Raw genomic sequence first — 26,977 nt, 5'->3', positions numbered from 1 at the left:
TGGTCCACCCATGAACATAGGGGACAGGGTTTAGCGCCCCAGCCTCGGTGCTGGGTGTCGGAGGTCTGTGCTCCCAGCCCGTGGGATGTCGCACCAACACGGCGCTTTGCTTCCCCAGAGCAACATACAGGCAATAAATGTGATTAATAGATGTAAACATTGAGCTTTTCTCTTCACAGAGTGCTCAGGAACCACAGGGAGGCTTCCACATCTCAACAGCAGAGCACATCACTCCTAACAGCTCCCTGAGCCTGCCCCGAGCTCACCAAAACACAGTCACTTACCTTTCACCAAGGTAACCACAACTTTTATTAGCGCTTCCGAACAAGGCTGTGTTATATCAGCCCACGGCAGCGCTGTCAGCTCAGCAGAGGTCTCAGAAGGTGGAACCATCCCCTCGTCACAGCTAGGGCAGGCTGCGGGCACTCAACTCACTAGATAAGCGTGAGAGTTTACAGGGACGTCAGGAGGCTCAGCATGGCAAGGGAAGCCGCTGCTCAACTCTAGGTAAGGAAACTATTACCAGGAGGGAGGCTTGGAGGTACAAAGAGCATAAATAACTTCTTAATAGCACCAATATAGGGTAAAGGCATTTTCTATCAAGAGAAGGACTTCATTCAGGGTTACACCTGTCCTTAAGAGCTCTCAGACTAAGCCTTCCTCCCCACAGGACTTTCACTAATTGTGTTAGTGAGCTTCATCAAGGTGGCCCCCCACTCCTCTTCCTTCCCCTGGAAGCAGCCTTTCAAAGGTCTCAAGTTTCCTGTTTATACACAATAACCTCCCTCTCTGACTTCCTCTCAAACCTCTACTTAGTCTTGCAATTTCCTTCCTCCCTTACGTTGGGTATCTTTATATGACCCTTGTCAACCTTCATGTCCTCCACCTGGAGAGGTGAGTTTTGGGACACCTGAGTCTTATCCCTCCTAAAGGCCCTTCTTACCCCTCAGCATCAAGACAATCATGGTGCTTTCACCTTGTTCCTTTGGGGATGCTGAAAGACGTTTTCCATGTAGCGAAATCCAAAGAAAACATTGTCTTGCACTTTTCAGAACTGTGCAGCTGGACAACTAGTCACTGGTCTGTAACATTAGAGGAAATCTGTGTTAAAGCTGAGCTGAACCTTGTTAGCAGAAACCTCCTTAACACTGGCAACCACAAGAACAGCTTTGTTCTCGAGCTAACATTGCTTCCTCTTTTGTCAGCATTTCACGAAACATAACGTTCCTGCTGTGTTTGGAAACCAAAAACAATGCTGTGACAATAACGAGGTTAGTTTCACTTTAGTTTTCAGTAGCAGCCTCATTCTTAGTTTTTTACACCACTCTGCCTTGAGTGGTTACCTCTCAGTGTTGCCTATCTGAGGAGGTTATTGCTGCACTATTGGAACAGGTTGATGAAATAAGCCTTGTGAACAGTAATCTCTTGTTGAGTGCTTCCTGGGTACAGGTGCTAGCAAGCTGGCAAAAAGCAACTGCGTTTTCCTCCAAAATAAATTATGTCCCTAAACTAATCTTTTTCTCCTCAGTAAGAAAGTACAGCAAGAGAAATGTTCATAATCCTGCAATAAACTAGGTCAAGCAGATTTTCACATGTACTAAACTCCTATCAGAACACTGCAAGTTCATTCCTGCCCTTGCATGTTGTGATAGAACTGAGAAAACTTCTCATGCAATTCCTATTTGTTGTATTGGTTTTCTAGTTTTGTTTTTTTTTAGGTTTATTTTTTTCTAGTTTTGAATTGTGAGCAGTCAGTAGGTTGAGATGATAACATACTACATATGAGATAATTACATACAGGCAAAGTCTCTGCTGCTGTTGTGTTGTTTTGTTTTCAGGCAAGACCTTGGTTGTTGGTTGGCAAAAGGGAATTAATAATTTTAAGTGGAAGCTGAGAGTCTGTTGTATTGCTGTTTTCAGCATGTTACTTTGTTTAATGCTGTGGCCTGTGGTCAGAGGACTGGGGCACTGGTCATGAAGCCCAACCCCAGAGGCTGTGAAGGTCAGTGGCAAGCCTGACTTTGATGTCTTTTTCTCACCTGTGAGATGTATCAGAGCAATCCACGGATCAGGAGCATCTCCTGGTGCAGTGGGGCAGTCTGTCCTGCTCTCTGGGGACTGGATTCTTCCTTCTAGGAAAGCTGCTTCAGATATCGCTGCTCTACGTAAGTGCAAGCTACTGCGTTTGGGATGCATGTAACAGCTTGCAAAATTGGGCCTCAGTAGGAAGAGTGAAACCAGCTAATTTGACAATGCCCCCCAGGGATACGTTGCTTATTACTCCCCAGTTGTGCCCAGGACGTTCTCATTGCTTTCCAAGTAGTGGAGATGTCATGTCACACCCCCTGGCCAGTGGGGTTTGTGAGGAAGTAAGGAATGGTTTTCAGGCAGAGCTGATTTGAGATGGAGCAGTCCCAGTGAGGAAAGCTCACGTGTTTCAACGTCAAGCCTATGACTACATCACTCTCCCCTACAATCAATTTAGTAATAATCAGTTAGCGGTGCAATCTCCAGGCCCGAGGTTGTCCTTCCCTTTCCCCTTGACACCTTTGAGGTTTCTATATTAAAAAAGTCAGGAAAAATCTGTTATGAAACTGATTCTGCAGGGGGACAGACTAGGCCACCTCTCTAGGTCTTTATAGGCACTCATTTTCTCCGAGAGCATCCCGGAAGACAGCACATCTATCCCACTGCCATCCCTGCTGCTGGAAACCATCGATAAGCCTGAAAAGGAGACAGCGACACTTGAAATCTTGGAACAGTATCCAAAGAGCAGAAGTAGGGATCCCAATTCCTTTTGCCTAGAAGCTCATTGAGATCATCAGTCGTGAACTCCACCCAGCGCACCAGACAAGCCTGCAGCAGATTTCCAGGCACACGGGGTTCTGTACACACCGATCAGGTGACAACCACCTCATACTGGCTACAGGGGAAGAAAGCTTAAAACGCCTGGATTTTGCACTTGGAAGAAAGGTTCACCATGCAAGAGGTGTCACCAAATTCTGAAAAAATGTGTGAAAGCTCAGCGCAGACAATTCTGGTAGAAAATTCTGGTAGTAGAAATTATCTGGGCTTCATAAGGAAAACCTGCAGGGTATTGGGTAAAACACATTGCCTCCCTGTAGCAGTGTAACAAATGCTGTGTGTTCAGTGCTTTCTCCCTCAAACCACCCCTCTCCTCGAAGCAGAGGGAGCGATAGTTCTCATCAGGACGATGCACCTTCAGGAAGGTGCTTAAGGGTGATCGTAGGACACACAGCACAGGATCGCGTCTGTCACTCGAGGTCTAAGAGGTTGCAATGAGAAGAAATAAAAGATAAAGAGGAAGGAAGAAGGCTGGGTGTAGCCGGAGCCCTCCCGGGGTCTGTTCCTCTGCAGCAGTAGCTAACCGCAGTAGCCAGCAGCAGCTGACCGGCTTGGCTCATCGCACAGCCCTGGGCACAGCACAAGCCCGAGGAAGTGCTGTGCTACAGAAACAAATTAGTTTGTGCGTGGAAAAACCTCGCTGAGCGGGATGACAGGGCTCGTAGCGTGACACTCAGTCCTAGCAGCCAAGAAGGGGAAGGAAGCAGGTTGGGGGAGGCTCCCTGTGAAACCACAGCCTGGAACCGCTGTTTCCCAGGGGGCTGAAATGGAGCAGTCGGCAAGGAAGGAGCACAGGTATACCTGCACCCTTTCCAGTATTGAACCACAGCCAATCTCACAGGGAATTTGAGCAAACACAAGCAATTTTCATTACTGCTACACAAATCACTGCGCTAGGACTTCAGAGGTTGAAAACCATTGGCATTGCCCCCTGCAATTCCTCCTGGCAGCATGCACAGGTCGGGAAGGGTTAGTTGCTTAAGTGACAGCCATTTTGAGGCCCGAGGATCAAAGTTTCAACTGCCCTCTCCCTTGGCTGCTGCAAAGTAAGGGCGTTCTCCCTCAGTACACCAGAGGGAGATAAAATAGTTTTTCCTACTTGGATTTCACCCATCTGCCCTCTCAGAAGTACTTGCCATGCTTTGTCCAGTGACTCATAGCCAACATAGCAGCAGCAGCTAGTGCCTTTTTTTTTTCCACAACTTAATTACGCTGGCAAAGCTTCACAGTACAGAGTGCTCCAGGGTCTCTCTCTTGACTTTACCTGTGGAGACTTGGCATGGGGAGATCATCACATGTACAATACCTACTCATGGTGACAGCCCAGGACTGCTGTAGAAATCACTGGAAGTTGCCTGCTGGAATCATTTCCTAGCACGAGGCAGTTTATAAAAGCAACATTTACTGTCCTCCCCAGCTGACATTCTTCTGCGTGCACCAGAGATCACATTCAGTTCTCCAAAAATACTACTTTCGTCATCAAATATTTTGGTTTTTATCCTCATCAAGGAGATTCGCGTCCTGGTATTTCAGCTGCCACCAGAACAGACACTGAATATGAGGAGATCATCTTGGCATTGATCTCAGGGTGTTGAGAAGAACAAGACACACAGCAGAGTTTTGTTAGAGGTTCTATGTTAACCCTCTGGATGTCACATGAAATCCACGTATAGAGAAGCATTTTAGTGTTGTTGTGCCTGGATCATGGAAGCCTGAAGCAGCAATGAACTCAGGGATGTTTTAGATGTTTACAAGAAATATAACTAACTCTGAAGTTACACTGCTGGACTAATTTCTAATTTAGACTTGTTCTCCATTCAAATGGTTTTGTACATTGTGGAACTGATTAAATAGACACCCCCAAATAAACTTTTTTATTGCTGGATATGGAGGTGAACTTCAATTGGTATCTGGTAAATTCAGCTGTCACACACTATTTAACAGATGGGAGCACCAAAAACAAGCATCCCGATTCAGACAAGCTTACCAGTTCCTGACTACTTTAAGAATAAAGTCCCATGGCTTGCTCATAAAATTCATAGAAACATGGAATCATTAAGGCTGGAAAAGACCTTCAAGATCATCTGGTCCAACCAAAAACCAAAGCTTTGTCAGAGCTATTTAAAGAACAGCTGTCTGAATCCAGTAGCATTTGCATGGTTATAATAATAAACCAAAAAAAACATTTAAAACAAACAGTTTTAATAATTTCTCTATAACAAATTAATCAAATAGGCCGAATCCCATGTCATCATCAGATTCTTCAGATTCCTCTTTCTTCTCTTCTTTCTTCTCCTCAGCTGAAGGAGAGACAAGATAACGGTCAGTATATATATTTTTTGCAGAGACTTTTAAGCAACATTTTGGTATTCCCAGCTTCCACGTTAATGGTACTTCAGCCTCCACAGTTCACCTTCAGAACTGCCATCCCCTTCCAATAGGGGAACACAAACACCAATACCAAGGGGATGCCCTTTACACAGTGAAGTCTGTCTGTCTGATTTTCAGTTCTAAGCCAGAACAAACTTACGGTGAATAAAGAAGAGCCAACGTTTCTCAGTGCCCATGGCAAAAATAACCTTTTAGTTCACATTTCAATCACACAGCGAATTGCCAAAGTGGAAAGACCTTGAGATTTGGTCTTCAGCATTAGGATTCTAACAGGGAAAAGGGAACTGCCCTGTAACCACCCCTCTCCATCCATACTCACCAGCAGCAGGGGCAGCACCTGCAGCAGGAGCAGCGGAGACCCCTCCAGCAGAGACTGCCACAGCTCCCCCAGCTGGCATGCTGGCAAGCTTGCCATTCCCTGAACGAGAAGAGAAATGATTTCAATGCTCATCATAAGCACAGGCAGGCAAGAAAAGGAAAATAAATGAGTGCAAAAAAAAAAAAAATCAGGTTGCAGATCACAGACCAAACTGTCACTGTTAGTGAGAGGAGCATGAAGCTGCGCCTGTAGGAAAGTAAAAACTAACAAAGAAACCTCACGAAAATCATTCCTAATGACAGCTTACCCCAACAACATGAACAGCACATTAATAAGCCTTCTGCTGTATGCAGTCCCCCCCTCAAACACAGAAGTACTTATTTTTATTTTTAAGGATATAGAAAATTGAGGGCATGGCTGGGGCCATACAGGGGAGAAGAAAATTATGGCAAAGAGTACAGCATTTTAACCAAGTTTTCCAACACCCTATGAAACCTATTGCATCTCCTCTGAGAGTGGCAAACTCGCTGCTGATTTACGCTCGTCTTCAGCACACTAGCGAGCTCTCCGGCATCTGCTTGTCACATACCAGGGCTCCCTTGGCACTCAGGGGTCACGTACACAGTACATTTGCCTGTATTCCAATTTCTGGGAATCCATTTCTAAATAATTCCTTGTTACTTCAAGCTCTAATAAGCTTGCCAAGTAAACAAACATGTTTCATATACATGTCAATATGTTCTAGGAAGCAATTTATTTTAAGAAAAACCCTTACATAGAGAGGGAGCTTAAATGTGTTGTAAGCACACGCATAATGGCTCTCTTAGGTCTTCAGACCACACGGACAGAAATGTCCTGTTACCACTCAAAACAGCAACGCCAGGCAAAGTGCTGGCAACCTTTAAGCCAACATATGCCTAAGAGCTCCCTTGTGCCTAAGCATTTGCAAAAATAGAAGGCAATTTTATCAAGACCTTTGTGCTACCTCAGCTCTGCGTTATTTTAGCCCTCTGACACAGTCAGGCGATGTTGTAAGCCCCAGCTTCAGTGAGAGCCAGCAGGTAGGAGCACAGATCAGCACCCAGAGTCCTGCCCTCACGAAAAGGAAGTGCTAGACACAGGGAGTTCCAGCAGAGACGTGCTGGAGATGCTTGTGTTAATCACTGAGGGTGTAACTGTGCCTTTGAAGTCAATTGGCACTTAATTACATTTAACAGTCCCTTCTTCCTATTTTACGTAATTAGTGTGTAACAAGTGGGTAACTGCAAAAAAAATTATTGTAAGAGTATGGAAGGAGAGCTAACTCCTCCTTCATTCAGCATGTCCAGAAAACTATGTCACGAGCAGACTACCAGTAAGCTCAGACACATTTCAGTCTTCCAGTTTGATGTGGTCCACAAGCGAAACCCAGCAGGTACTGGCACCAACCTGCGAGGCATTAGAATGGACCTGCTGGATTCCAGCCATTTCAACAGGGATCCGGCATGGAAGCCCTCAACTGCACGAGGAAACCGATGAATAATCGGGGAGTTGGCGGCAGTTCTGTGCTCTCAAGTTCCTGAAGTAGCAGAGGCAATTATCTGTGACACTCAGGGACTGTACTTACCCTGAGCAATGACATCCTCGATGTTTTTTCCATTCAGCTCACTAATAACCTGTAAATTAGATTTAAAATGTTAATAGCTTCAAAACAGCTGAGTACGAGCTACACTCAAACAAGCAGTGATTAATCATAACACGCAACGCCTCCATCCTGCTGCTCGCACAGCTCCCACATTCCTTATTTCTCAGGGGAAGGAAGAGAACACTGGAACAAGAACTCCATCTACATCTTTCCTACCTTTCTGTGAAAGCTTTTTCGTGAAATCTGTTACGATAAATTCACAACAAATCTATGGGCCTTACAAAAGGCAGGATACACAGACGTGGTGGAGCCAGCTGGGAAACCCCACTAACAGCCTGTTAGTTGCTGAGGGACTGTTAGCATCTCTTGCTTAATGTCCACGGGGAGCCTCTGAGGCACTGGGCACCAAACCAGCAACCGCAGGGTCCTGTTCCCAGCATTACCAAACGTTAGAGCCACGCTGGTTATTGTATCCTTAGGACACAGAGTCCTAACTCCAGATTTACTACCACTGTTGTATAAGCAGGGATGAGGAAAGCAACACACGAAAATACAAGTTGCTAAAGCATGCAACCAGTTGTAAAAAAAAGGAGTATGCCACAGAGCCTCCTAGTGAGTTCCTGCATTGGGGTCAGTGCTGAACGCTGCTGAGTGCTCAAAGGCCTTTTGGGAGGTTTTCAATGTTCACCTCCTGATTACACTGCCTGCAAAATGTCATGCCTGTACACTTGCTTCACCTACAAGGTGCTTTTAAGACTCCACTAGATTTGCACTCGCAAGAGATACAGCCAGCACAAACAGAATAAATTAATCATGATCAGCACAAATTGCAGAGACACTTTCTGGATATCAGAGAAACCGACGAGCTTACGGAAGGATTAAAGAGACGTAAGCAGGCCAAGGCCAAAGGCCCTCGTGTTTCACAGGAGCACCACAACTTCAAGCCAACGTCCTAAATCATACAAGGATGCTCTCAGCAGATTCAACTCATACTGGGTTGGGCCAATGGAAAAAAAAAAAAAGTTTCCAGCTGGGAAAGTGACTGTTCTTCCTCCATCTCTCCAGAAATGCGCTGATGTACGGGGCAGGAGGTAAGACTTCCTCCAGCCACTCCCAGGGTTATTTCTTCTTCATTCCCCACAGACTGAAAGCCTGCTACATCACAACACACATTCCCAGCAGGACACCCTCTTAAAAAGGCTACTTTCCAACATAATCATTCCAGCAGTTATTTCCAAAGTTTCCCTACATATTATTGAAAATCTTTATTGCCCATGTTAAAGTTTTCCTATATTTCCTAGTGAGGATATAAATGCTTCCTTGCAGCATGCTAAGTAAGAATTTAATACTGTGTATCAGGCCTTCAGGAGTGTTCACTTTCAATCAGAAACTGACCGCGAGCCAAAATTAAACACTTAAATGCAAGCTAGACCTTAGGTTAGAATAGAACAAACTTTAGTAGATACTTATCTGTAGCTGCGACCCCACTGAATATTACTAGATTCAACAGTCAGAGGGCATCAATGACTGACAGAGGTACTTCCAGACGACAGAAGCTAAACTAGAAAGCCAGGGTTCTACAATAACGTTGCACAAAGCAGCTCTGATTGGCTAAGCAGTGTTTAGGAAATCACAGATGTAATTATCTGTGAGAGCCTGAAAGAAAGGCAGAGCAGACTGAGAGCAAGGGAAACACAAGGGTACTAGAGACCAGGGAGCAGCCCTGAGGTTTGATCACAGAGTCACGGGGCTGGAAGGGCCCCCAAAGCCCAGCTCTGACTGAAACAAGGAGAATAATACAGAGCACGGTAACGCAGCAGGCTGGGGGGCTGCTGGGCGCGGGCACGGCCGCGAGGAGGAGGCAGGCACCTTGTTGAGGCGCTCATCGTCCGTCTCGATGCCGACGCTGTCCAGGATCTTCTTCAGGTCCTTGGACGTGGGCGCCTCGTTGCCGCCGAGGACGGCGAGCAGGTAGGCCGCGACGTAACGCATCCTGCAAGACGCACAGCCTCAGCGCACGAGCTCGGGTGAAGGCCCCGCAACCCCCATCTCCCCCCCGGCACCCATCTCTCCACCCTCCGTTTAAACGCAGCGCAGCCGAGGCCGCGCTTCCACCTCCCTCCCCGCTCCCGTCCCGCAGGCCCAGGCGCACATGGCCGCCGCCACCCCCCCCCGCGCCCCGAGTGGGCTCGCCCAGGCCCCGCCCCAGCCCCCCGCGGCCGCCGGCCGGGCCCCGCCGGGCGCGTCCATCGCCGCGCGGCCCGGGGGGGGGGCAGAGCCGCCCCGCGCTCACTTTGCGGGAGCGGGGCCCGGGACGTGCGCTCGCCGCTGCAGCCGGGCGGAGAAAGGGAAAGGGCGGCCCCACGGCGACGCCTTCTTCCCGTCACCCCTCAACAAGGCGCGCTGCCATTGGGCCTGGGCCGGAGGGAAGCGGGGAAGAGCCAATCCAGGGGCGCGGGCGGTGAGGCGAGGGGGGGTGAGGGCGCATGCGCAGAGCGCTCGGTGCTCGGTCTGAGGCGCCTGTGGGCTGTGCGGGGGGGCAGCGCTCACCCTGCCCGTGCCGCCCGGCCGCTCGTGCGCAGGCGCACACACACAGACACAGCCCCCCTCCCGCCCTGCCGGCCCTGCCAGCACTGCCACCCCCAGGCCGTGTCCCCAAGCACCACGTCCTCAAACACCCCCAGGGGCAGTGACACCACCACCCCCCTGGGCAACCCGTCCCAGTGCCTGGCTGCTCTTCTGAGCAGAAATGACTCCTCATTGCCAGCCCGAACCTCCCCTGGCACAGCTTGAGGCCATTCCCTCTGGTCCTGTCACTCCCCACAGCTTCCTGTCAGAGAGCAGTGAGGTCTCCCCTGAGCCTCCTCTTCCCCAGACCAAACTCCCCCAGTGCCCTCAGCCGCTCCCCAGAGGCCTTGTGCTGCAGACCCCTCACCAAAGCTGAGCACAGCACTTGAGGTGCGGCCTCACCAGAGCAGAGCGCAGGGGGACGATCACCTCCCTGCTCCTGCTGGCTGCACCATTCCTGACACAGCCAGGATGCCGCTGGCCTCTTGGCCACCTGGGCTCACTGCTGGGCTCACTGCTGGCTCACGTTCAGGTGAGCATCCATCAGCACCCCCAGATCCTTTCCTCTGCGCAGCTTCCCAGCCACTCTGCCCCCAGCCTGCAGCGCTGCATGGGGTGGTTGTGGCCAAAGTGCAGGACCCAGCACTTGGCCATGTTGAACCTCATCCCAGTGGCCTCTGCCCATCAACAAATCCTGTCCAGATCCCTCTGCAGGGCCTTCCTGCCCTCCGACAGATCAACACTGCCCCCCAGCTTGGTGTCTTCTGCAAGCCAACTGAGAGCGCACTCAATCCCCTCATCCAAGTCATCAGTAAAGATATTAAAGAGGATATAAAGCTATTAAAGAGGATATAAAGATATTAAAGATGATAACTATCACTTCCTTCTGGTAGTTCTGGCGCTGCCAGGCTCCCAGCTGTACAGCAGCAAGTGCTGGGAGCTGCCCCAGAGCGCTGAGATGCCAGCTGTCCTTACGGACAACGTCACGAAGAGCACGACAGGCACCGCAAACCCCAGCTGCGGTTTCCCTGCGGGCTCGCATTTTGGCACAGCTGTATCACAAAGCAGAGCCACGTGGGCCCCGACTGCAGCTCTGGGCTGCCTCCAGCCTCCTGCTCGTGTCCCAGAGCCGCCTGCCCCTCGCCCTGCTGCATCCGGCACCTCCTCCGGCTCGGCCCGCCCCGGCTGAGCAAACTTTGCAGGAAGTGCCTGGGCTGAGCCGAGCCGTGCCGGGCTTGGCAGAGCCACACAGGGGAGGCCAGGCTTTTGGGACGCGGGTTTTGTGTGCCAGGGACGGGCGCAGGGGTGAGATGAGCGCGGGCGTGCTCAGCGGGACACACAGCGCCTTCCGCCTGGGCTCTCAGCTGGGGGATCCAGGGGGCTCGGGGCCCTGCAGGGTGTGGGGTGGGGGGTCCTGGGGCTGCTGGAGTTGGCGGCAGGGTGGGTGAGGATAGCCTGGGGCGAGTGGGTGTGCGTGCACCGTGTTGTGTGCACACGCATGTGTCTGTGTGCTCGTGCACCAGCGCGCCTGCCCCTGTCCCGTGCAGACACGTGGGGCTGTGTTTGTGGGCTCTGAGGCCTCGGGTCTCTTCACCATCATCCGCTTTACAAAGCTGTCTTTTCACTCACACCTGTCTGTCAGAGAGCTGTGAGGTCTGTGTATGTGTTGCCTACTGTTTTTAGTAAGAATTACTTACTATTTTACTAAAGCAGTCATTTCCATTTGCTCTTTCTTCTTGTCCTGATGTGCCTATAAAGTGTCTGCTCCCTCATGGAGCCGGGTGTGCTGGGGAGCGTAAGTCCTAACGCATCCCACCCTTGAAGGGTAAAAAGGAGCACGTTTGGGGTGCCTCAGGGACTCTGGCTTGCTCCTGCTGCCCGCGGATGTTAAAGCTGCTAAAGGGTTTTTGTAGCTCTGCACCCCGCGCTCAAACAAAACATTTATTCACCTATTCAGCAGCGGCAGGGCTGAAAAAGATCTGATGTTTGCATCATAAGCCACTGCAATTACCAAGCTCAGGAGGAGTTGCAAAAGACAAAGGAAGTGGAAATAACAGCTAATGGGAGACTTAGAAATGGGTAACTTGGTATAAAAACAAAGGAAGTGCCTGCGCTCATCTTTGCACTCTCACTGTGCCCGTTCTGAAAGTCCCAAAGGATGAGGGCACCAAGGTGGCAGAGCAGCAATTAATGCACTCAGATCTCACACCTCTGCTCCTTAAGCATGAAACCTCTCTCAGCATACTTTCCCCCTGTCTCCCTGGCAGTGGAGGGTGCTGGCGAGAGCAGCCCTGCGGAGGCAGCCCCATGCAGACCCCGGTCCCGCTCCCCCGCGCAGTGCCCCCGCCACAGCCGTGCCTTTTACAGCCCCCTCTCCCCGGCCCTGCCACGTCTGCTCCACTGCCCTTTGCCCATTTTCATCTCCATTTTCAAACCACTGGCAACCAGTTTCACAACCGGGTTCACTGAGGGTTGGTGGCAGCCTGCGAGCAACGTGCAGGCCCGGGCTGTGGGGCGCTGCTGCTGGCTTGCTTTCCCTGCCCCGCTTTTGCCCTGCACTTGTAAAGTTCCTGACTCCCTGCTAAGGCAATCTGCATCAAGCATGGGCACTATGTTTATGTCTTTTAATGCTCTTATTGCTGTTTATTCTGGGGGATAATGGGAATAATGGGTGCTGGCTAGGGAAACTTGGAGGCTTTCACTGGGAGGGAGAAGCCCCCACAGTGTCTGTCACCTGCATTTCTGTCCCCGCTGCCACAAAGCCTTCAGTACCACGTCTGTAATCCCTCCTGCCCCGTTGCTGTGGTTATAAACTGCTTCCAGCCCCCCTGCGCTGGGGCCGGAGGCCTTCACTGTGCACTCGCCTTCCCTTTCAGAGCCGTCCTCCCTCCTCTTCCTCGCCCCGGCTGCCTGGCGGTGCCGCCGGTGCCTGCCTGCACGGCAAGCCGGAGCATGTCCATCCCCTGTGGGCAAGACGCAGAAGATGGCAGAGCTGCCGGGGCTCGACGAGCGCGGGGAGGGGGCTTCGGGGGCTCCTACGCTCGCCGACTGCTGCCTGGCGGACAACAGGCTGAATCTGGACGTGTACCCCACTGGCTGCCGCCGGCTGCTGCAGCTCTTCGAGGGGCGGCGGGCAGAGGTGGTGCAGGTGGAGTTCCTGCGGCTCAGCACCAACGACCGCCTGCTGGGCGCTGCACTGGGCGTCCTGCCTCGCCTGAAGCACCTCAAGTCCCTGGTGCTCAAAGGTGAGTTCCTGCACCCATCGCCTAGGCTCGGGTTTTGGGTTTGCCTTCTCTCCACATCCCAAACTGCCTCTGGGGCTTTTTTAGTTCTAGTGCCCTGTGTGACGGCTTTGGCTCTTAGCCTTGCTCCGAGCTGCATGTGGATTTCAACAGGAATTACCTTCCAGACTCCTCTTTCCTTCCTTTCTCCCTATGGCTGCATGGGGACCAGTTTTTGGGTCTGGTGAGGCTGATGCTGCAACATTTTCTTTATCCATCCTCTAGAAGAAGAGCATTTTTTGCAGAAGTTATATAAGGAGAGGGGGATTGAAAGACGCTTGACTTTTTGATAAATGTTCAGCTCCCCTTTCATTTCTGGAAGTATAATGAGCTGCCTTTGCTGCAGGTCGTTCTGAATCAGCCTTAGCTTAATCCTTGCATTGTGTCAGGGAACGGAGGTTTAGCAGGGCTCGGCACAGACAGAGCAGCCTCTGCTCAACATTGTACCAAAGGCATGACCCGGAGTGCCTGCCGTTCGGCACTCTGTAATAACAGTTATACGTCTGGCTATTATCTCAGTCCCTGACTTCCTTATCTCTTTCCTGTAGGAGATGCTCCATATGAATGATAAATTTCTATATCTGACTGAATCATTTCACCTTTAGGAGGTAACATTTGAAAAGCACGGTAGAGAAAAGAGTGGGTTTGTAGCCAAAATTCAGGGCTTACAGCTGAAATTTTCAGCTGCAAACTTTAAAGGATGAGGGTCATTTCTATGCCTCCGGCAGACTACCCATAAAATCTCGTACAGATAATCTCATTTGTCTTTCCCCCGTCTGTAAGGTGAGGATAATGGCAATGCATTTTCGGAGAATTGTTTTGTGAGCTGTATGTGTCCTCTGAGCGTCCTCAGGTGCAATAAAACAGTTCAGCTAAGCTTTCCTTCTGTGTGAAGTGCAGGGTGTCTGTTTGTTTGGTTACATTTTTTACCCTTATGCAGCATGACAAACGTCTGGTGCCCTCTGCTGTATGTGCTTACCATCAGACCAGGGTGGAAGGGGAAGAAACGGAGGGTTCGGGAAATTTGCTTTTGTGTGCTCAGCTTCTTTTTCCTGGGTGCAACCCTTCTCCACTTCGGGTGCTACAAGCTGGGGCAGGACCCGTGCCCTTCTCTCTCTGTGCTGCCATCCAGCCTGCACAATACCGAACGACCTGCTTCTTGCCACATTTTCTCTGCTTTTCCACAGCTGCTCCCGTCTCGCCAGGGCAGGTCTCATTCCTTGGGGCTGTTGGTCCCCAGCAGCACGGGCAGAGCCCGGAGGGTCAGGAGGTCTCCTCCATCCCTGCAGTGGTGTGTGGTGTCCAAAAGTGGTGGAGGGGAGGGAGAGTGGGAGGCTTTGTTGAGCAGGACTCTGCGAGCTCACTGGGGCATCTCTTGATTTCCCAGCGGGTCTTCACATTTACAACCCTCTCATGGGTCAGGAAACTGAGCTGAAGTGCAGACAACCTAGAAAACTTTGTAATCAGTGCTTCATATTGCTGGTGGTAACCATCTGAGCCTCTGCACCATGGCTTGAGGAGTGTCACACAGGCTGGCGAGGTGTCCATGCAGCACACTGACCTCTTCCTCCACTCCCCTCCGCACCTAGGTGGCCATGCCAGGGACGAGTTCGGCTCGTGTCAGCACGGCTCCCTGACAAGCTTGCCACCAGGCGTTGGGAGCCTGAGGTGCCTCACCCACCTGGACCTCAGCTTCAATAGCCTCTCCACCCTGCCCAGCTGCATCCCTCGCCTCCCCAGCCTCCGCGTGCTCTCGGTGAGCCACAACAGCCTGGTGGCGCTCCCCGAGGACTTCGGCTCCCTGAGCAAGCTGACTTTCTTCTCCGCCATGAAAAATCAGCTGATGGACTTACCTCAGAGCATTGGGGACCTGGCGGCGCTGAAGGACCTGGATCTTTCAGAAAATGCTTTGGAAGCCCTCCCTGAAGAGGTTGGAAATCTGCACAGCTGCACACAACTGGATCTTTCTGGGAATCGGCTGTCGAGCATCCCAGACTCTGTAGGTATGTGTTTCCTCGGGAGAGTGAGAGCAACGGGGGCCTGCTGAGCTTTTGGTCAGGTTAGGACCCCTGGGGCCCTTGCTCTCTGTCCCCAGAGCTGCTAGCAGGAGCTGCCCATTCCCCAAAAGAGCCAAAATGGGAAGGATAACCAGAAGAGACATAGTTGGTTCAGTCAATGCTGTGGGCATTAGTGACCATGGACCATGCTTTCTGCTCCGTGGTTCAGAAAGGCTCCTCAGATTTAGGTACAATGTACAGCAGCTGAGGGTCTGGCCTTGCTGCATTTGGGAAGCATCCGGGACTGGAAACAGTAAAGCTGGGGCTTAAGGGGAAGCAAAGCAGGGCTTGAAATCAGGCTGCCTGCTGCGGAGCAGGCCACGGAGCCAGGTTCTGAATTCCATAAAAGATAGGCAGAGCTATTGTGCCTTCCTTCCCCTTTTTGCACACGCGGGAGGCGAGTGGAGACCCGGTGCAGGAGGGCAGGAGCGCGTGTGTGGGGAGAGCTGACTGCAGCCCAATTAGCAGCCCGGCTGGGGAGTCAGTGCTTGTTGAAACTTGCAGGCAATCTGAAGGCGCTGCGGCAGCTGCATCTCCACAGCAATCTCCTGGTGACAGTCCCCGCGTCGCTCGCCAGCCTGCCCAACTTGTCCAGGCTCGATCTGCGGAACAACTGCCTCCGGGCCGTCCCCCCCGAGATCCAGACCTTGCCTTTCGTGCACCTCCGAGGCAACCCCTTAGGAGAGACGGAGCCGTCCCCGCAGGCCGGTAATTGCAGGGCTTCTGCTTCTGCACGTTCTGCCCAGCTGTCCCCTCGCTTGGCCCAGCGTGGTGCGAATGGATTTGGATTAGGGAAGGGAAGCAGGGGGCAATCAGATCAGTATTTACTTGTCTGGTGTAATTATGAGGTTGTAACGGTACAGGCAGGCTGGCTTTAGGAGTCCGAGCCTATTCTGAAGGGCTCAGAGGTCCCTGGAAGTGGGGGTCCTCTGAGCCTGGCTCACTCTTTGGGAACATTTCACAGTGGAAGTGAAAATGGGATTCACAAGAAATGGATCAGGTGGGGCCCTAAAGGGGTCTGGCCTTGTTAGCAAAGGAGGACCCCAGTTCTTGGATGTGCTGCGTGACCCTCAGGCCGTGGTGGCTCGTGCTAGAGGCAGAGGAGGCAATCAGAGGTGATGCTGCTGTAGTTAGCTCCCGCTTCCCCCCTGCTCCCGGGCTTCAGAGCAGCAGCTCTTTCTCTGAAGGATTCAGAAAGGTAACGGATGGGCAGGGATCCGAGCAGGGTTCCCCAGGGGTGCTCATGCTCACAAGAGCGAGCACCGATTCCAGCAGGTGGCCCTGGGTGATCAACCACAGATGGCCTTGAGAGCTGCAGGACTGGTGGAGGAGGCGCTTTTCTACCTCCTGAGGTTTTTTCCGGGGGAGAGAGCCAGCATTTCCAGCGTGGCTGGGGACCCCTAGGCTTCTTCCTATCCTCCTGCTGCTGCTGCCAGATCTGAAGCCCACCACAGTGTGAGCAGGGTTTCTCTAGCAGCTTCTGTCAGATTAGGATTCAGCCAACACTGAAAGATGAATTCAACCTTTCTTGCCTGCTCTGATGTAAATAACCTAACCAAACCTTACTGCTGCAGAGGGATCCAGTGCCACAGAGCTACAAAGACTGTTCCTTGCATCAGGAGAGGACAGGTAAGCTTCTCTTATTAACAACTTACTTTACAGTAGTGTAACGAGGCCCCAGACAAAACTGTGCGTGGTAGATACTGTGCGTGTGCACGGGGAGGGTAATGCCCCACTAGGTCAGTTGTACACAAGGTGGGAGATGCTTCTGCTGAACTTTTGGAGGGTTGAAGTCATTGCGTGGTGTCATACATCCATGTATGTCTTCTGGAAGCTTTACTGTGACTTCGGAAGGCTGCGAAGTGATCCTGGCCTGTGGCATCCATTTCTACTTCCCACCGGGGGCTGCCTCTGACCCTGTGCGCATCGACTTCCGAAGCCTGGAGCCAGACCCTCGGTGGGTGAAGCTGCAACACCACGACGTCCTGCTGAGCAGGGTCCTGGAGCTGCAGCCTCACGGGGTCACATTCCAGCAGGTGAGGGCGCAGCCAAGCTGCCCGCTCAGCAGTCTGCCTCTGCCGTGGCTTGGCGGAGTCCTTTGGGAGGGACTTCCCAATACTATAACCTTCCCCACTCACTACCCTTTTTCTCCCCCAGAAGAGAGGTGCTGTTCCAGCATTTGCACTTAGTCTGCAAGGCATATGGTCCACATCCTCCCCCAAAAGGCTGCTTGTGTGGTTTCCACTCAAGCTGGTCGATACTTACACCACCAGCCCTGCATGGCTGGCAGCACCTCACCGAGCAGTTGCTTTGTCATTTCTGCCCAGCAGCTGCTGAACTTTCCCTGCACAGCACACCCCATGGCTCCTGTCACCTCTCCTGAGGCTGCAGGATGGAGCAGATGCCCAGCTCCTGCCCCACTCCCCGCATACAGGCTGTGCTTTGCCTCCCCTTTTACCCTGCGCAGGAAGCCACAGAGCACAGCTAGGCCTGATTTTATCCTCTCTGTTGGTGCCTTACTGCTTCTGTGCTAGGAGGTGCAGATCTGGATGCCGTATGCCTCCCCGCAAAGCCTCCAGCAGCGTGAGGTGGTTGTTCGGACCTTCAGCGGGCACAGCTGGAGTGATCTGAGAACACAGGTGGAGCAGGAGACAAAATCAAAGGTAAGCAGGTTGGAATGACCAGTGACACACATTGCTCCTCTTCCTCTCCGTGGTTTTACCGAGCCACGAGTTTCAGCATTCAAGTGGCTGCTGTAAAATGGAGTGGATTTCAGCTCTAAGGTTGCACTGTCACGGAGGTGTGTGTCCTGAAGGTGATGACTTGCTGCATGCCATGCTCCATCCCTGTCCTAATACTCTACCTGCCCAGGTGTTGCTGTCTCTTTTTTTCCTGCTGTTATCGTATTGTGTTGTCTATGTTCTCTCTTCTTCTCTGTCTTCTGTTACAGAAGCACGTGGCTCACTGTCGTGTCCTTCACTTCTCCTGGTTCCTTGTTGTGTCTCGACTTGTGCAAAATGAATGCCAAGTGTCCACAGAGGGGACCTTGCTCTTTTCCAGCGTGGATCCCAACATCAAGGTGACCTTCCCTCCTGGAGTGACGGAGGAGACTCGCAGTGTCAAACTCCAGGTACGCCTGCTGGAGAAAACGCGCCCCAGTAAGCCCTGGTGCAGCTGCTGACCCATGCCAAGGGGCAAAACAGAAGCAGAGACGTCTGCCCTAGGGCAATTCCTGTCTGACGTGGATGCTTCATGGGCTGACCCGTCTCTGATCACTTTCTGCCTTAGTTTCCCTGCCTGCAGAACGGGCTGTGCTCCAGGCTGCCCCAGGGGGAAAGGGGGTTTCCTTGCAGCTCCGCCAGCGATCCCTGCAGCAGGGAAGCCTTTGCCTCTTGTTCCATTACAGACCACACCAAGCCTGGCAGAACAGCTCAGCAAGCAAGGTTTGGGGGAATTATTTATGCAGATCTAATATTAGAGCAGTCCCACTAAAAGCAATTGCCCTGTAAAGCTGGTGGGTGCTGCAAAATGCTCCTGCAATAGCTCGGTCTGTCCCAGCTGGCAGTATTAGAGCAAACTTCAGCCGAAGGTCACTGTGCTTCCATTTCCCACCGTGTCCTGAGCCGAGAGCTGTGTTTGCTTACTGAGTGCTAGGGGTGCTGAGCAGGAGCTGGGGGAATTTGGGTGCCTGACTGCTCGGCTCACCGCGCTGCGCTCCACATCCAGGTGCTGCCGGTCTCCACGGAAGAGATAGCAGAACTCACGGCTGACGCGGGGTGCAGAGCCAGTCCTCTGCTCTGCCTCTCCCAGGACTCCCTGGTGGATTTTCTCAAGCCTGTGAGAATTCAGCTCCCCCTCCCCTTCGGGGTCACAGGTCAGTTTATTCCACAAACCAGCACAGAAAAATTGTGTGTGGAAAAAAGCAAGTGGCAAGCTATTGCTGATGGGAATCGAATAGTGAATGTGTGATGTTGGCGATCAGCACACTCTCAGTTTAAGGCTGCATATTCTGCCAGAATATCCTAGAAATATTCAGACAGCCTCATTTTTTTATTGCTGCTCTTTGACCAAAGCTCAATCCTGGATGCTCAAGAGAAGGGCATGAGTCTTAATGTGTCACTTATAAAAAGTAAATCACTCAAACCTGCAGCTGGGTATGTAAAGCCATGAACAGAGGTAGCAAGGGAGATGCGTATACCCACCTCATATTAAAGTCTTCTGCTGCATACAATATCTTGATTGTTGTCATTAGGGTTAAACTTGGATCGGTCAAGGCTGCATCTGCTCCGTGGGGATGTGCAGGGCCAAACCTGGGATGACATTACCAGCCAGGTGGTGCTGGAACTCACCCATCTCTACGCAGTGTTTGAAGTCACCCACTTCTCCTGGTAAGTGCAGGGTTAGTCCTGAGGACAAGATGTTTCTCTGCCTTGCGTTTCCCACAGCCCAAGCAGGGGTCATGCAATTAGTCCTACTTACTTCTCTTTCCCTTTGCGAGTCAGGCCCAGCCTTGCACTTTAGCCATCATTTTTTACCTGCTGATAATAACCCAGATCCTTTTGCCTATTGCACAGGTTCACTGGAGCAAAGCTTGTGGTTCTGCTCTTCTCACAATGCCCTCAGCCCTTCTCGTCTTTTAACGCAGAGAAGTCCAGTCAGATTTGCAAGCAGGGTGTCCTCGGAGGAAATACATTCCACTTAGTGCCTTTCCCCTTTGAATTTGTAGTCTTTCAGCTACAGATTTCCAGACCACATTCCCTCAGCTCCCTTTTCTTCCTTACTGGCCTCAGCCTCCCTCACTTTAAATATTATCCTTCCCTCCTGGTGTGAGTACCTGCCTCTTGTGGACATGATGCCTGCCTCTCTTCTCAGACAGGATCCCTCCTGTTTCTTAATCCCTTGTTTCTTAATGTTTCTAATGTTTCTTAATACCTTGTGCCAGGTACTGGCTGTGGTATACCACCAAGACCTACATTGGAGGCATTGCCAAGAAGGTCTACGAGCGGTTGCGCATGTACCAGGTGAACTTCATTGCTCTGCAGAGGAAGAAGGACCCCGAGCAAGTCCTGCTGCAGTGTCTCCCCAAGCACAAGGTCTGGTATGGTTGCATTGCCTTGCTCCTGAGCTCCCTGGGCCTCTCTTTGTAGGATTTAAGGGTAACAGAGTCTCATTCACTGCTCCAGGGTCATGACAGGGGTATGCTGTCACCACATGGTCTGGGCCTTCATATTCAAGTCTTCGCATAATCCTCTGACCTGGTTGCTTCTTTATCCTTTATTTGTTCTCCTGTATTGAAATGACCCGTGGAAAGAAAATCTGTCAGGGTTGTATCTTGGATCCTGGACGAAAATTCTGCTTCCAGGGAAAGCAGCAGTGGCACTCACAGTGAGATTAGGGTGCTAAGTGTCTGCTTTCCTGCCAGGGGTGGTCTTGGGGTAAGAGAGAAGGTTTACTGTGACAAATATAAAGAAAAACAGACCCCTCAGCTCTAGCTTAACACCTGCACTGCCTCTGAGACCCCAGGTCTTACACTGTTATTCCAGGCTGCAATGCCAGAATGAGTTTTCTGGTGCCTCCTCTGCTGTGTTCTTGTAGCATGTGGCTTTTTGCAGAGAAAATGTTTTTTGATGGCATACTACAAGGAGGAAAAGGTAGAAAATAAATCCCTGTCTTTGAAGGTTACTGACCTGTTAAAAAAAGAGCAGTTGCTGATAACCCTTTTTTAATGGCAGCTTTGGCCTATCTTTGTTAGCCCACAGAGGATTTTCTTCTCTTTACTTGGGAAATAAAGGAGCCATGAAACCCAGAGCACCACTTTTTCAGTTGTCAATGTGTCTGGGACATAGGGTGTGGGTGTTTGTTCATTTGTTTGCATCCTTTCAGTTGAAGATGGACTTTCCCTACCGAAGGTGAGTGAGAGGAACTTCGTGGGCATAGGGACACAGCTCTGGGGACAGACTTCTGCATCAGACCAAACATGGGGCCCTGTGTTGTCACCTTGCCAGGTTGACCCAGTGTTGAAGAAGCTGCAGGACCGCTACCGAGGACCCGAGCCATCTGACATGGTGGAGATGTTTGAAGGAGAGCAGTTCTTTGCAGCTTTTGAGCGAGGCATCAGCATCGATATGGGTACGGTAGCACTGGGCTCCCTTCTGCTCCTACCTCTTCTGCTTCCCTTGTCCCAGGCCTGTTTTTCTGGGGGCTGTACTCCTCCATCGTGCACCCTCTGTTTCCAGAGCACTGCTCGCTCTCCACTCACAGCCCCTGGATGCTGAACCTGTCACATTCTCTGGTCACCCAACTTTTGTGTCAGCTTTTCCCTATAAAAATGCTGTTTGCAGGCTTTCATTTCCTGTCATGCTGCTGCAGCCTTCAAAGGGCAATCTCCACAAGGGTTTATTCTGTGACTGATCTGCTTCTGCAGCCAGTTATGCCCTTTTCCTGGCATCTCAGGCAGTGCACTGGAATGCCCAGGGTGATCTAATTTGTGTTGTCCATTTCTAGGTGAACATATGTCAAAGAGGCTTTTTGGAGAGGATATTTCTGAAACAATCCAGAGCAGAAAATTCCTGTTGCCAAATTTAATGTGTATCCCAAGAGGGAGCAAGACCCTCATGTTTTATCCTTCCATTCTTGAACTTGGCCTCCACCTTGTGGCCATTCTTCTTTCTCACCTGTAGGAACTGCGTGCTCCGCAGCCACTTTTCTGCTTTCCCAGCGAGGAAAGGAGGGTTACCGCTCTTTCAGGCCTGAGTAGAAGGAGTAGATGGTAGTATGGAGGCTGCCAGTGGATGGTGGGCTGTTGCCCAGCCTTGAAAAGGTGCACACTTTCTGCACAAATTGAGTGTTTGCTGTTTCTCTGACACAGATCGCCCTGACTGTGTGGATGGACGTCTCTCGTTTATTTTTTACTCCCACTTGAAGAACATGAAGGAAATCTACGTGACTTCCCCTGTAGACAGGAAAGGCCAAGCTGTAAAGGGCCAGGTGAGCAACAGTGACACTGACATTTTGTTTCCTCCTCCTTCGTCATCATCATTGCTTTTACGATGCGCTGCGTGATAATCTCTTGAGCACTGGGCATGACTCTTCGTCCCCTCTTTCCCTTGGCTTTGCATTTCACTGACTAACCCCTGAACACATGGCGAGCAGAGTCTGGAAGGATCACTCATCAGGATAGCTCGCTGCCTTTACATTCCTGCCATTAACTCCCAGGGTGTTGGCAGAGAGTCCAGCCTTTATGGCAGAACCCCAGTGTCCCTCCCAGTCACACTTAATTGGGCAGTTTATGGACTGAGGATGGGTGAGGAATGCTGAATTCATTCTTTCGCAGAGAGAAAACTCATACTGCAAACAGGTTTGCCCTCTGTGCTGGCATCTGAGTCTCACTGTGTGCTTTCTGTTTGCCAAGGTCTCTTTCTACCGAGGGGCAGTTCCCGAGAGCATCCCTGAAGAGGCCAGCAGGAGGAGGAAAGGACCAGACTCCCTCTGGCTCGCTACTTTGCCAATCAAACTGCCTGTGAGTTATTCTGCCTCCTGCAGAAAAATTAATCCAGATTATCTAGTTAATCTAGATTATCGAAATCACTGCCCAACTGTGTGGAAGAAAGGAAAGCCTCTTCTCTTTCTTTTAAGAACTCTCTGTGTGTAAAGGAAGGGTGTTAGCTTTCTGCAAACGAAGCGTAGGGCAGGGTTGTGGTGACAGATCGCTGGAACACAGCCAGGCACAATTCCATGAACCTTCTTGGGCCAGAGTCCTATCAGATGTGCACCGAAATCTCCCGTGTGCTTTTTGCCTGTCACGGTGGAGATTTCCCGCTCCCCATGAGAACTTCCCAAAAGGGAAACATGAGTCAGTCTCCATCTCTCACGCTCATCTCACCAGTCTAGCACAGGCACTGGAGGTGGTCAGAGAGGGTGGATCCTTTATATAAATGAGGCATGTGGAGGAGGAGGAAGCTTGCTGTGACTAAGGGAAGTGTCTGCTTTGGTTTTAAATTTCTTAGTCACCCAGCTCTTACTGGCAGCCAAAAAAAAGGTCTAGGATGAGGTAGTTACAGGTGTTGGGCTTAAGTATTCTGGTGTGAGCTACTGGCTTAAAAGGCCAGTGAGAGAGCCACTTTATCTTACAGAATTTAATTGCTTTTTTGAGAAGCTTAAAGCAATAAATACCTGTGTAGTCTGAATGCTTCCCTTCGGATCGCGTGCCATGATCTCTGATCCTTTTTTGACACATACAACCTCAGCTGGGAATCTAGGCCAAGTGCTTTCTTAGTGACAAGGCAAATACGGTCTGGGGAGATGGTTCACCAAAAAGTGCTCTGTGAAGACAAGAAAGAAAGTTTCCAGTATGAGCTGTGACTGCGAGCATTATGATTTGACACTTTTCAGAAGCACTGAGCATTGCTGGTCACTGCCAGTGTGAGTGCTTCTTGCTTCTTACATCTGTCTCTTCAGCCTCAAGTTAAGATCTCCCCTTCTTAGGAGGAAAAAATTTTCAGTGTGGAGGCCGAATGGCCAGACAGACAAAAAAAAAAATCAATTTATTGAGCAGGTTCCCCTTCTCTCTTCTCTATGACAGAGGCTGAAACCCCGCTGGGGTGAGAACCCCAGTCCCCAGAACGGTTTCTCCTTCTCTCCTCTGAACCTGGGCAATGCTGAGACGGGCTACCTGACCCAGGCAAACCTGCTGAGCATCGCCAGGCGCGTGGGAGCCGACTGGCAGACCATCGGCCTGAACTTGGGCCTGACCTACCAGCAGATCGAGCGCATAGGGTACAACCACAGGTAAGCGGGGACTTGGTGAGCAACAGCTCGGGCAGCTGCAGTGCAATAGTGTAAACATATGCTCAGGTGGTGGAAAGTTTCCCCACTGGAATTGTTTCGCTGGATAAAAGATGGGTTGAGTAACAGCTCTCATGACTTTGTCATGGAAAACTGATTATTCTCTCTTGCTGTTGTAAAACAAAGCTTAACGTTTGAAAAGCAAAATTCAGAAATTACCAGCTTGATGAGCTTTGTAGTTCAGTTGCGTGACATTCCTGTTGTGTTCTGTGATCTGCATTCCCGGCCAGGCTCCATCTCCACCAGTGAGCAGTTGTCCGTGGCATTAAGTGTGAATATCTGTATTCAGAAAGGTCTTGTGGCATGTTGTAGGACATGCGGTCTGACCAAAACCTTGAGAGTGGGGCTTGTTATGACCAAACTACTGTTCCTGTGGGAAATTTACATTGAGAAAAAAACTACCCCTTTAATTTGAAATTTCTGTTAGAGAAAGATATTCTGGGGAGATTTTAGTGCAGGAACTACAACTGCTGTGTGATGGGTGGGGAAAAGGCAGCCCCACTAAGGGCTTTGTTCGTGTCTGGATGGCTTCCTGTGGGGCTCCAGGTCTGGGCTTGGACTCAGGTAAGGCCTCTTTGGGTTGCCAGCCAGAAAGGTGTCTTGGTTACTTCTGCACTTATACCTTTCTTCAGAGAGGACCTCGACAAGCAGATCCTGGACATGCTTTTCTCATGGGCTCAGCAAAACTCCGAGGATCCTGACTGCGTGAGCAAGCTGATCAAAGCCATGAAAGAGAGCGGCCGCCAGGACATCGCCGACGAGGTTGAAAGCATCATCGAGCTGGGGCGGCACAAATACAGGGAGTCCATCCGCCGGGTGGGCTTGGAGCAGGAGAGCAGCACCGAGGACTCTGCAACAGCCGCGATGTAGAACCTGGCAGGAAGGAGCAGGCTTCGTGTGGGGGCTCCCTCTGTGTCCCTGGGGTGACAGCGCCTTGGGGCTGCTCCCCAAGGGCCAGCGTCTTCCTGAGGAGTTGGCCACTGATTTAATTGTGAGCAGACTACCGAGCTCTGTTGGGTCTATACCTGCATGCCACTTCTACTGGTGGAAATTTGTAGTGGCCAGGCAGTTCATAGTGCATTTATGAGCCTCTCCTGTGCTTCTCAACCTTAAGCTTTAGGTTGCAGAAACAGGAAGACGTTCAGAGCCTGAAGTGTCTGCCAGTTGAGTAGTGGCTAAAGTAGCCTTCAGTTAATCAATACTGATTTTACATATATATCTGGAACCGTCTTCTGCTGGAAAAACAGGGTGTGAGCATTTGCCAGTAGGTCTGTGTGTGCTCCGGTGCTTGATGAGAAAGTGGAGGTGCGATCATGGTGTGAAGTCAAATGGTGCAGTGGGGACTGTTCAGCTGCTTCTGTCCATTATGTGCATTGCTCACACGAAAATGTGAGCTGTACTCCCCATGAAAATGTTTACTGTTTTCTGCTAAATCTCTTCTCTTTCCCTCAAGGCCAAAACAAAACCTAAGTCTTTGTGAGGAAAAGAGAAGAAAATAATTTCTAGCATTTTGGGGGTCTCCAAAAGCTATTCTGGAGCAAGTAAGGAAGTTTCACGCTGTCCCTAGGCTCCTGCACCTGCCAGGCTTGTTAGATGAGATCTACAAACTGGTGGTCTTTGATAGAGTGCCAGTTTTATTTTACAAATAAGTAAAAGTCAATAACCCCGCAGTTTTGGAAAGATTCTAACTTGGCTGAAAGTAAAATTTCCCTTGCAGTTTCAAAGGGTTATTGGTCACATCCACTTTGTGAAATGTGCCCGTGTACTAGTGAAGGAGTTTGCAGAGCCTGGTGAAAAGCATGATATCAATTTGCATTTTAGAAACTGGCCCGGCCAGCTGCGGGATAAGCACTGTTATGGGGTTGGCTTGAACTGTGCCGAGTTAAACTCCTGGTTTTGCAATCTGAACATCTTGTAAAAGGCTGTAAGTATTTATTGTTATTTAACTGTCCTCCCGCTGACTGCTGAGGTGCCCTTCTCCTCTTGTCACCCATCTCGTAGTGTGCCTTAGCTGACGGCCCACTGAGGGCAGTGGGAAGCTGCATGCAAGCTGTTTGGGACAGCGCTGTAATCTGAGTGTATTCAGCTCTTTCAGGACACGTTTGGACTCAGTATATTGCACTCTGAGCAATATTTAAAGGGCTGCTCTCAGTCTGCAAACCTGTATGAAAGTGCCAGGTTGTAACACCCAAAGTCAGGCTGCAGCTGCGGGTCTGAGAAGTCCTTGTGCTTTCTTCCCCCAGTGAAGAATCACCAGTGATTTCCCTGATGCTGTGCTTCAGACCTCCCATCAGTATTGAAAGAGGAGAATAAAACTGTTGCTTTTTTTCTTTTTTAAAGGACATTCTTACGTCTCAGGCCACAGAGCACATGGACTGGGTGCTACAGCACTGGACAAGGACTTGCAGATGGACTCGGATCTGATTTCTTAGGCCATGCTGCCCCTCAAGTTTCATGTTGGGTTTGTCAGCAGTCCTCTTTTGTGTACATGGAATCTCTGGTAGCCCGTGTCATTTGTTCTTGCCTGTAGTTTTGATGTACGCCAACAGGGTATTTGGTTTTTCCTCCAGTTTTGGAGAGATGCATTAGGGCATATTGCTCTCATTGGGAATAATAATAATAATAATAAAAAAGCACTTACCTGTTTCATGTCTCTGCATGATCTGCTAACCCATAAGTGCCTCGAGGTACTTGCTGTGTTACAGCTGGGTCCCTTCACACCTGCGGGCAGGAATACGGAGGTGAGCTTGGCCATGCTGCATGGAAATGGGGAGGAGAGTCCAGGGGCAGCAGGTCCAGGCAGCAGTACGAGAGGGGGAGGGTAGTGCCAAGCGTTACGGTTACCAAAGGTCTGTGCTACAACCAGGCCAGGCGACAGGAGACACACGTGCCAAATCCTAGGCAGTATCATCAGGGGGATCATCAGGACTTGTGCAGATCACACAATGAAAGGGAAGTTAAAGTCACTGCTCCGGAGATGTGCTGGTGTCTGTGCTTCCCTGCCGAGCAGCAGCCGCTGGGCTGGTGG

The 26,977-nt window shown here is 50.8% G+C and overlaps 2 protein-coding genes across 3 annotated transcripts; one reads left to right on the top strand and one right to left on the bottom strand.

Moving 5' to 3' along the window:
* Positions 1-5,046: 5,046 nt before the first annotated feature.
* RPLP2 (ribosomal protein lateral stalk subunit P2) lies at positions 5,047-9,625 on the bottom strand. Its single transcript, XM_082762442.1, has 5 exons — positions 9,493-9,625; positions 9,069-9,192; positions 7,182-7,230; positions 5,576-5,674; positions 5,047-5,165 (listed from the first exon to the last, which is right to left on the bottom strand). Exons 2-5 carry the CDS (start codon positions 9,189-9,191, stop codon positions 5,089-5,091), a joined length of 348 nt encoding a protein of 115 aa, XP_082618568.1. The 5' UTR covers position 9,192; positions 9,493-9,625; the 3' UTR covers positions 5,047-5,088.
* A 1,377-nt stretch (positions 9,626-11,002) lies between these two features.
* On the top strand, positions 11,003-26,551 carry PIDD1 (p53-induced death domain protein 1). Of its 2 annotated transcripts, XM_082762230.1 has the most exons (17): positions 11,015-11,072; positions 12,646-13,012; positions 14,638-14,804; positions 14,889-15,051; positions 15,610-15,813; positions 16,680-16,734; positions 16,940-17,141; positions 17,640-17,768; positions 18,056-18,235; positions 18,832-18,979; positions 19,358-19,493; positions 20,048-20,198; positions 21,111-21,234; positions 21,974-22,092; positions 22,517-22,624; positions 23,687-23,892; positions 24,582-26,551. In XM_082762230.1, the coding sequence occupies exons 2-17, from the start codon at positions 12,751-12,753 to the stop codon at positions 24,817-24,819; spliced, it is 2,592 nt and encodes an 863-aa protein (XP_082618356.1). In that variant the 5' UTR covers positions 11,015-11,072; positions 12,646-12,750; the 3' UTR covers positions 24,820-26,551. The 2 variants fall into 2 exon arrangements, with proteins under 2 accessions (XP_082618357.1, XP_082618356.1); XM_082762231.1 differs by having other exon boundaries at positions 11,003-11,072; positions 12,644-13,012; positions 14,638-15,051.
* The last annotated feature ends 426 nt before the right edge of the window (positions 26,552-26,977 follow it).

The sequence above is a fragment of the Aythya marila genome (assembly GCF_965140915.1).
Source record: "Aythya marila genome assembly, chromosome: 5".
In the NCBI taxonomy this organism is placed as follows: Eukaryota; Metazoa; Chordata; class Aves; order Anseriformes; family Anatidae; genus Aythya; species Aythya marila.
The sequence above is the reverse complement of the archived record's forward strand: the minus strand, read 5'-3'. Positions and strand labels throughout refer to the sequence as shown.